The sequence below is a fragment of the Corylus avellana genome, chromosome 7 (assembly GCF_965113065.1).
Source record: "Corylus avellana chromosome 7, dhCorAvel1.hap1.2, whole genome shotgun sequence".
NCBI lineage: Eukaryota > Viridiplantae > Streptophyta > Magnoliopsida > Fagales > Betulaceae > Corylus > Corylus avellana.
Window position 1 is genome coordinate 3,837,116 of NC_142496.1, and position 9,316 is coordinate 3,846,431.

The 9,316-nt window shown below is 35.6% G+C and overlaps 1 protein-coding gene across 5 annotated transcripts; it reads right to left on the reverse strand.

The window, feature by feature from the left end:
- Window positions 1–320: 320 nt before the first annotated feature.
- Window positions 321–7,661, reverse strand: LOC132184117 (putative inactive poly [ADP-ribose] polymerase SRO3). Of its 5 annotated transcripts, none has more exons than XR_009440535.2 (6): window positions 6,679–7,661; window positions 6,354–6,595; window positions 6,150–6,262; window positions 3,196–3,275; window positions 952–1,027; window positions 321–694 (listed from the first exon to the last, which is right to left on the reverse strand). XR_009440535.2 is itself a non-coding variant. In XM_059597622.2 (5 exons), exons 1-4 carry the CDS (start codon window positions 7,611–7,613, stop codon window positions 5,952–5,954), a joined length of 1,392 nt encoding a protein of 463 aa, XP_059453605.2. In that variant the 5' UTR covers window positions 7,614–7,661; the 3' UTR covers window positions 5,655–5,897; window positions 5,930–5,951. The 5 variants fall into 5 exon arrangements, 1 of the variants encoding a protein (XP_059453605.2); XR_009440534.2 differs by having other exon boundaries at window positions 321–770; XR_015912830.1 differs by adding an exon at window positions 5,951–6,053 and having other exon boundaries at window positions 321–1,027.
- Between the last annotated feature and the right edge of the window lie 1,655 nt (window positions 7,662–9,316).

A 9,316-nucleotide genomic window follows, 5' to 3' on the forward strand; every position in this document is an offset into this window, starting at 1 on the left:
CACAACGTTGCGTATTCAATAATGGTTAGAGTTTTCTTTCAAATTGGGTTAAAATAATTTTTTCAAACTTAATTTATAATAATAACATGCGTCTCTTAACATGTAAAAAACAAATGATTTTTTAATCACATGTTAGATGCAATGTTTTTAACTTTTTTTAATAAAAAATCTTTCAAGTTTATCCTTACTATTAAAAAAACATGCAACTTTCACATGCTTAAAGGGCACATGCCATTATTATAAATTAGATTAAAAGAAATTCCTCCGACCCAACCCAATTTGAAAAAAAAAACTCGGTCCATCAAGGAAGATACCATAGAGAGAGAAATGGGTCTTACAATATGTTGGTCCGATTAACCAATCTCATTGTTTTATCAAACCAAATCAATCCACAACTTTGGTTGGTCTAGCTTCTTACAAACTGACATGATAATTTACGTGCCACAATCAAATTTAATTGCCGTGAAATACTGCAAAAGTCAAGTCTATAAGGATCTTGTACTAAAAAGTTGCGGTACTCCTAAATTTCACCCCGAAGTCGAGCCAATCTCTTCCCTTTCAAAGTTTTAAAATCAAATCAACCTAAGCTCACCGGTTTGGGTTATAGATTGTTTGAGTCGGTCTGAGTTCTTGCCTCCTTACTTGCCATGCTAAAAGCCCCGTTTCCTTAACCTTGCCGGTATCAGCTCTTTGCCTGTCAGCAGCCCAACATAAGAGCAAATTCCTTTTTGTTCCTTTTCCTTGCCATACTCTTAACAAAACAACAATTTCTGTGAAAGATGGTCACCAAATCAACCATGAATGAGGTTCATGACAACCCATTACACGATATGGCATAGGCATAGCTTAACCTCAGGTCCTCAAATATAACCTTCATCCTTAGGGTGTATATTCTCCTTCATTTGATTTAGGTACAACTATAAAAATATAAACTTCAAGGGGAAGAATGACCTGTAGCTTGTAGGAAACTCTTCATCTTCGGAAAAACATTTGGAGAATGGATACTTTGTTGACCCTCTCAACTGGCCTGAAAATAATAATGAAAGCAGTGAAAGGTGGATATAGAGAAATCAAAGCAAACACAACAAGATGAACCATTGATACCTCACGTGATGCTTTCAATTTGTGGTCACTGCGTCTTAATTTTTCAAATCACTAAAATCTTCTGTAGTGGGAAATGCAATTAATCCATATTCTTTGCAACTTCAATTGATTTCTTATTTAACCAGGATTGAAAATTCAAGGCAAGCCGTTTCTTTTGTTTGGTTGGTTAGATAAGGCACTAGAATTGTCTCTATAATTTTGCATATATAACTTGTGTGATACTCTTCTCCACTTTTATGAATCATTAACAATTTATTTAGCAGATATTTCAAAATTATTAAATATAATATTTGCTATTTTATTTTAATTAAAACCCTTATATTATGAAATAAAATTAATACAGATGTACCAATCAGACAAATATAACTTACTAAGGGATCGATACCATATAATTAAAACTAGATGCACAATAATGACATCTATTACACGCCACTCAAACTCCAATGCACCTCCGAAGGCCGAAGGGTGATTATCCTAAAATTGCGTCGACAACCCGGACAATCAATACTTCCCACTATAGCCACCATATCCACATTGTCTTGGGGATATGGTGGCTATAGGGAGAGTACAAATTGTCTAAATTGTCAACGCAATTTTAGGATAATCACCCCATTGGAGGGACATTGGAGCAGTTTGTTACCACAATTATGGTAGCTACATGTAATAAATATCATTATTGTGCGTCTAATTTTAATTATATGGTCTCAATCCCTTAGTAAGTTATATCTGTTCAATTGGGACATTTGTATTAATTCCATTTCATAATATAAGGACTTTAATTAAAGTTAAATGGCAAATATTATATTTAATAATTTTGATGAAATTTTGAAATATCTGTAAATAAATTGTTAACAAATTGTTAACGATTCATGAATGTGGAGAAGAGTCTTTCACACAAGTTATATATGCAAAGTTGTAGAAATAATGTTAGTGTCTTATCTAACCAACCAAATAAAAGAAACAAAGAACCTAACTAATGGTCCTGGCTTGAATTTTCAATTCCGATTAATAAGAAATCAATGGTAGTTACAAAGAAGAGAAATGTTATTTAGTAAACTACAACTAAGATGATTCAACAGTAAAAATTAGCCTTTGAATCAGCAAAAACTTGTAAAAAGGAATAATTAAAAGCTGATTTCTACTGCTAAATCATTCCAGTTGCATAACCATAATATAGCAGTCTACGAAATAGCATTTTTCCACAAAATATTGATAACTGAACAAACTCTAGGAAGAATGTGTGCTCATATTGGTGCACAACACCACATACCGTTTAGGATTCTTAGAATCATCTGCAACTGTATCAAACTATACATTAGAAGGATGGCATTACAGAGACTCAGCCTCGACCTTTTTGACATTACCCAATATAACACGGCACAGTATCACATGTTTTGGCAATTGTCATCTGCCTGTGTACTAAACCTTGCATGTACACCACTAGGTCTCCAACTTGACATGTGATTTTAAAACCAATGAATTTTTATATAATCAGAACCCAAATCATAATGTCCATATTTGTAACTGGCCAACCACATTAAAAAAGACACACTACTTTCTAATCAAGAATTAAAGACATTACCAAAGTAAACTTTGCCAAAATAGTCAAATTTAGTGGGTACATGGTCGATATCCAGAACTCTCAAGTCAAGATGTGATTTTGAAACCAATGCATTTTGATAGAATCAGAACCCAAATCATAATGTCCATATCTGTAACTGGCCAACCACATTAAAAAGAAACACTAGTTTCTGAACAGAATTAAAGACATTACCAAAGTAAACTATATCAAAGATAGTCAAATTTAGTGGTACATGTTCAATATCCAGAACTCTCAATCAAGTAAGGACAGAATATATAAGGAAACGTGACAATTCAGATTGATACACAATACAACAATACCCTTTTTTTGTGAAATTCTAACATATAGCACCTCGGAAATCATTATTCCCATTATCTTAAAATAAGAAAAGAATATGCTTTCATTAGTAATAGGCTCTAATAGGAAAATGAAAATTCACTCATCAACAGGAACAAATCAAAACATAATGACAAAGAATCAAACTATATCTAGATGAAGTATATGAGTACCTTTTACGGGGTAAGCCAGTACGCCTACCGAAGACAAGTCTACATGAGCTGCCTCATGAACTTCAAGACCAGATTTCTTTCTGTGTATTCCAAACCCATATGTCAGCAGCTCATAAGCCTTTTGCCAACAACCCACGTGATGCAAATGGAGTATTGTAGATATCTTACACAGATTTTATAATCGTATACTGCTTTAACAAAAAAACACTTACCAATGAGTTCTTCATAAAGACCTCATGCACATACCACATTTAATGTTCCTTGTTGCATACAAACAACTTTTTCATTTTTACCCCGGCATATAAACCCATTTCTTTCCATGATCCGATACACGCAATTAGTCGATTCCATTAATTTCTCAAATAACTCTACAGTTAGTTCTTCAGATTCCACCACCTCACCTCTTAACCGAACTCTCACAAACTCTAAGAGCAGCCACCATTACATATTTACAGAACCAACAGAATGGTTTTTTCAAAAAAAAAAAAAAAACTTTACACACAATTCTACAGTAGCTTCTCGACTTATCTACCAGTCTATAGTAGAAATACAATGGAAATCACCCCAATTTTAATCACCCAAATCCCCTAATTAAAAACTAATCAGACCCTCCAAAAACTTCAGAAAAACTTGAATAAAATATTTAAAATTGATTAAGATAACATCTTAATCTTGAAGAATAAAAAGAACTCGCAATAAGATGCTTGATACTCATAAGATTGTCATTATCTGTAGATTCCTCTTTAGACTTATTGATGTTCTTCAGCTTTTTCATGATTTCCACAGTTTGTGAAGGAGTCTCAACAAAAATGGAAGAGAATGACAGAAGTAGTAAGATGGAATCTACATTCTCTCTTACTTAAGGAACAAATTTGTCCCTTAAAACATTCAATATCAGATATGTAATAATTCTCAGTTATGCATATTTGTTTTTCGATAACTAGCTAGATAGATATTAACAATGAAAATGATAACTATTATCCTGAACAAATTAAAATATACGTGCTCTATTACATCTTATTAAAAATTGGATTATCACTAAAACAAATTAAAGACACTTTCAATCAAGAAAACATGTAAGGCTTTTGATGCATCAAAATCTGCATGACATCAAATACAAAGACACATTCGTACTTCCAAACTTACCCTTGGCTACTTCACAATGACAACTTGACACCCAAAATTAAACACATAACACACCCAAACACAAGCCCCCATAGACAGGCACGTATCAATATCATCACCCACTTATACAATAACAATGTTTTAAGCTCCCATAGAGTTACTTCTTTTTTAAAAAGAAGAGCATGTCCAAACTCAATGCCAAACATGCTACTCAATGAGTTACAAGAGTTGTAAAAGGACCCAATTCATGTTTCTACCCATTGAGTTGCAAGAGTTGTAAAAAGAACCAAATGAGTTGCAGTTATACAACAATACATAATTGTGAACTGAACAATTTTTTTTTTTTTAACTTATCAAAAAAAAAAAAAAAAAAAGTGTTTTGATAATAGAACGTTTACTCGTCTGCAAAAAAAAAAAAAAATCTCTCCTCCTCTCCGCCTTCCCTTCTCCTTCCTCTCTACATGTTGTCTCCTTTACCAAGTTTCTCCCTTCTCCAAGAGAGAAGCTCCTTTTTTTCATCTAGAGTTCTCTCTAGATCCTCTTGCCAGTTATGAGGCTCTATCCATCGTCTATGATGATCTATCCCTACACACAAAATGGCAGTCACTATCTCTCCCCCTTGACGGCCACATCATCCACCTCCCCATCCGTCTCCTCCACAATGTTGCTTGCCGGATCTGTCAAGGTTCTCAGATTAGATATTTCAAAACTAGATCTCCCTTCCTCCGCTAGACCCAGCTTGCCACGCGCCACTCCACCGCTCTCTCCAGTGTCCTAGCTTTTTGTAACCCCTGCCACGTCACCATCTAACATCCATGTGCCGGCGCGTGAGCCACTCATGCTGGACTGCCTCTTCACTCTGCCTTCCTCCTCCTCACCCTCCACCAAAGTTGCTATTTTGCGGGTTTTTTTGCTTTCTTTTTTTTTATTTTTTTATTATTGTTTTTTATTTTTCTTGTAACTTGGTTGTTCCTAAATTTTCTATCTTTCCTTCTGTTTCTATGTTTCTGATGATATTGTAACCCAACAGGCTTTGGATAGGGTTGAAGGGTATCTTGAACGTCATGCCCCTATCTACGTCCCTTGCATTGGGGGTTTGGGTAGGGTCTTGCGACATTCATGCCCTTGCCCGCGCCTAGTTTACCCGCCTTTATTGGCGGCCAAATTTCTTGGTGTTCATGCTAAGAATACATTGAGTCACATCATTCATTTGATGCATTCCCTTTTAATTTCTGTTTGCTTTGGTTGTTATGTGGCTTACTGTTGGGGTTGCCCAGCCCTCTTTTATAGTTCTTGTTTGAAGTACTTTAAAAAAAAAAAAACAAAACAAAACAAAGAATGAACACTTAACTTCTCTTGATGAAATTGAAGTATAGTTGCTACAATATGGCGAGGTGAATTGAAGCCCAAAAAAAAATAAAGGAGGAAAAAAAGAACACAAACTAAACCTACAAACTAGTAAATTTTCTTTTATATGTTCGAGTCTTTCCTTACTAATCCTAGATGTGATGTAGGATTACATGTAATTCTTGCATCCAATAGAACATGACAAAACATATTTCTATATCTCCCAAATGATTTTTTTTTTTTTTTTTTTTTTAAAAAAAAAAAAAAAAAAAATCTTGGAGACCTCATTCCGAGGCTATAATCTCCCGAATTGTTGATTTCAGCATCTGTTCCCCCACAACAGATCGCAACTGTTTTACAAAGATATCTCTGGTCACCTTCCCAGCCTGTTATAACCCATATAGATATATGAAAAAATTAATCATGATCTTATTTCCACACTCCAAAAACAATCTTCGCAAAGTAAAAAGCCGCCTACTTACCCGAAATGCGCCATACAGATTCTTCGCTTCCTGCAGTTTTGCTTCGGGAAGGGAATTTTCCATCTTCGAAAATAATTTCCAAAACGGATACTTTGCCGACCCTCTCACCTGGCCTGAAAATAATAATGAGGGTACAACTAGCTTTCAAACATGAAACGCAGATACAAAAATCAAAGCAAACCAAACAAGATGAACCATTGATACCTGTCAAATTATCAGAAGCTTTGTAGCTCACAACACACTGTGGAAGAATGTTCCTGTTCATATCGGCGAACCACACCACATACCTTTTCGGATTCTTAGGATCATCTGCACCTGTATCAAAATCTTCACTAGAAGGATGGCATTGTTGGGACCCCGCCTGGACCTTTTCGACATTACCCAATATAACACGGCACAATATCATATGCTTCAGGCCATTGTCGTCTGTCTCCGATTGCAGAGCACTGAAACCAACCCAACCCATAAGTTCTCAATAAAAATAACTGAAAAATAAACTTGTAATTCAGAACAGAATCACGTAATCTACCTTATATGGGGTAAACCCATGGGGTACAAGTATATACCAACCGCATTAGTTTCAGTGCCCGAAACCTTGTTTGACACTGAAAACCCATGTGCTAAAACCCCGGCTACGTCTTTGGCTGAAGCTCCATACCAGGCATACACAGTATTCGATGCGCCCCGAGCGGCCTTGACAGTCTCAATCTGCTTCTGAAAAACTTCGAAGCGAGCTTCTTCCAACGGCCCCGAGAGCGTACACTGGTGAATCGCGCTGATAGAAGCAGCGTCATCAAACCTCCGGATCCCAACCAGGAAAAATTTGCTCACCACCAAGTAAGCTTGGTCTCCTGGGCTCAAAATCTTCGCATTCGGCCATATAGGTGTTTCTGAATTGGCAGTCGCTAAACGTTGTCGTTTCAACGAACTTCCCTCATCCTGGACCCCGTTTGAACTCGATTCCAATTCCTCCCCCTTTCTCTTACACGAACTCCCGTCAATTCGAATCTCAATCTTAATCGGCGTATTTCCTGAACTCCCCTCCGCACCGTTCTCGTCCCCCATATCTTCGCCGACGAACTTCCTCGGGAAAATGCAGTTACTATTTTTGTCAATCCAAGCAATCGATCGCTGATTCCCGGTCCCGAAATCAATCTGCAACATGCGCAGAAAGTCAAAGATGTACCTCGACCCTCCTATCGATATGTCCATCATCGGCTTCCGCTCAGAGAACCCCAATCGAATGCTCTCCTGCACATCGCTCGGGAAATCGATCCACGAGCCGTCCCGGTAAAACATGAACCGGACCGGCGAGCCGCGGAGTTTGATAGGGTTTGATGATTGTGGTGGTGAACACGATGACGAGGGACTCCGTTGAACCCTAGGCCTAACAGTTTCCACCATTGTCCTTGCTACGTCATATTGGCCACTTACATGCGAAGCCATGGATTCTACAGCCTTCATCAACAACCTTCACGCTAAAAATTGATAAACAACTGTGAGAATCAAGAGCTGTTATTGCTACGAACCCCATTTTATAGAGCTCCTTGAATGACGGAAATTACTAAACTGGCCCTGCCTGCCCCAGACAAGTTTAGTCGGTGAGCTGCGAATTATCAAGGGTCGTTTTGGACTTTCAGATTGCTGATATTTTTAGTTATTTTTTTAATGCTCGCGGCGCTCATGAGGTGGGGTCAATGCCGTATACGAAATTTGATTTGCACTTCCAAAGGTTTACGGTAATTCCAAAGTTGACTTGCGGGCGAAGTTTGCTGTGCATTAAATAATGCCGCAATCTATTAAAAAAAAAAATGCCACGTAGGAGCTGGCTTACCTACCATTGTTGGGTTTACTTCGGCCTCAAGAAATGTGGGGCCAACACATGGAAGGCATTTTTTTCAAGATAAAAAACAAAAAAAAAAAGTCCACCTTTTGACTTGTTCTTATTCTATGTTGACGCCCACGTCCGGGATGCCGAATTGCATTAAGTTGATTAATTGAGAAGAATTATAAACTGATTATATATATATATTTAACATTACTCAATTGACAAATATAAGTACATGACTTACTAAAGGAAGGCGGTCTCGAAGTAAAATGGAAATTTAATCGATGATTCCAAGATAATGTTGCAATTTTTAGGAAAATTTTAGTTTCTGAAATTTCAGATTCAAGTTATTCATTTTTATTTAAAGGCCGATTATCATATCACGTGTCCCACTACTAATAAAATAATATTTAAATTTTTAATGATATTAATAATTATCATTATTTTATTATTTTATTAGTAATTGTATATATGGCAGGATAATGACTTTTGGATAAAAATGAATGGCTTAAATTTGAAATTTCAAAAACTAAAATTTCCTTAAAAATTCCAAGGGATTCTTATCCATCATTTGGCAGAGGCAGCACTCCAACAAACTTCAATGCAATAAAACCAACAATATCTTGTTTTTAACTTCAAAAAATTTACCGAACTTCCTTTGATATTTTAATGCATTACAAAAAAAACGGCACAACTTAAAAATTTAATAACGTTTATACAGTAAACGTTATTAAAATTTTACACCATTTACGGTGCAAACGGCACAAAAACTGCTGTTTGTACGAAACAACATTAAGAAAAAATGGAATAAAGTGATGGTGAGAAAGGGACACGAGAGTTTTTTTTTTTTTTTTTTGAGGAAAAAGGGACACGAAAGTTGATACTCATATCTAATCAAATTTTGACACGTACACTTGTGTTCTAGTAGCACTAGCAGCATATTTCTTTTGATTTTCCTTAAGTTTAAGACACAAAAATATTTTTTGTTTTCCTATAAAAGTATATTTCACAATAACTTTTCTTATATTTTTCTATACCTTTAAAATATTCTTTACAAAATACAAATTCTCTTACCTACCTTTACTTTTTTTTACAAAATTCCAACACAATCTTCAATTAAAGATAAAAAGATAAAAGAGGAGATAGGAAAAAGAAATGTTTATATTAAAATAATGTATAGAAAACTAATTTTGATTTCTTACACATTAGAAAACACTGTAGCAACTCTTGAGGGTTGATTAAATATAAAGAATCTGATGTGAATAAATTTTTGTGATTTTTCTGAAATTTTTTCTAAACATAAAAAAGGGAATGACATATAGGGCATCTGCTCCAAACA

Bases quoted from the DNA above. Each gene is read 5' to 3' on its own strand.
- LOC132184117 (XM_059597622.2), bottom strand. From the start codon at position 7,613: ATGAAGGCTGTAGAATCCATGGCTTCGCATGTAAGTGGCCAATATGAC. The intron at 6,596-6,678 runs GTAGATTACGTG...GGTTGGTTTCAG, and splicing joins ATGGGTTTACCCCATATAAG to TGCTCTGCAATCGGAGACAG. The intron at 6,054-6,149 runs GTAAGTAGGCGG...GGGTTATAACAG, and splicing joins ATCTGTATGGCGCATTTCGG to GCTGGGAAGGTGACCAGAGA.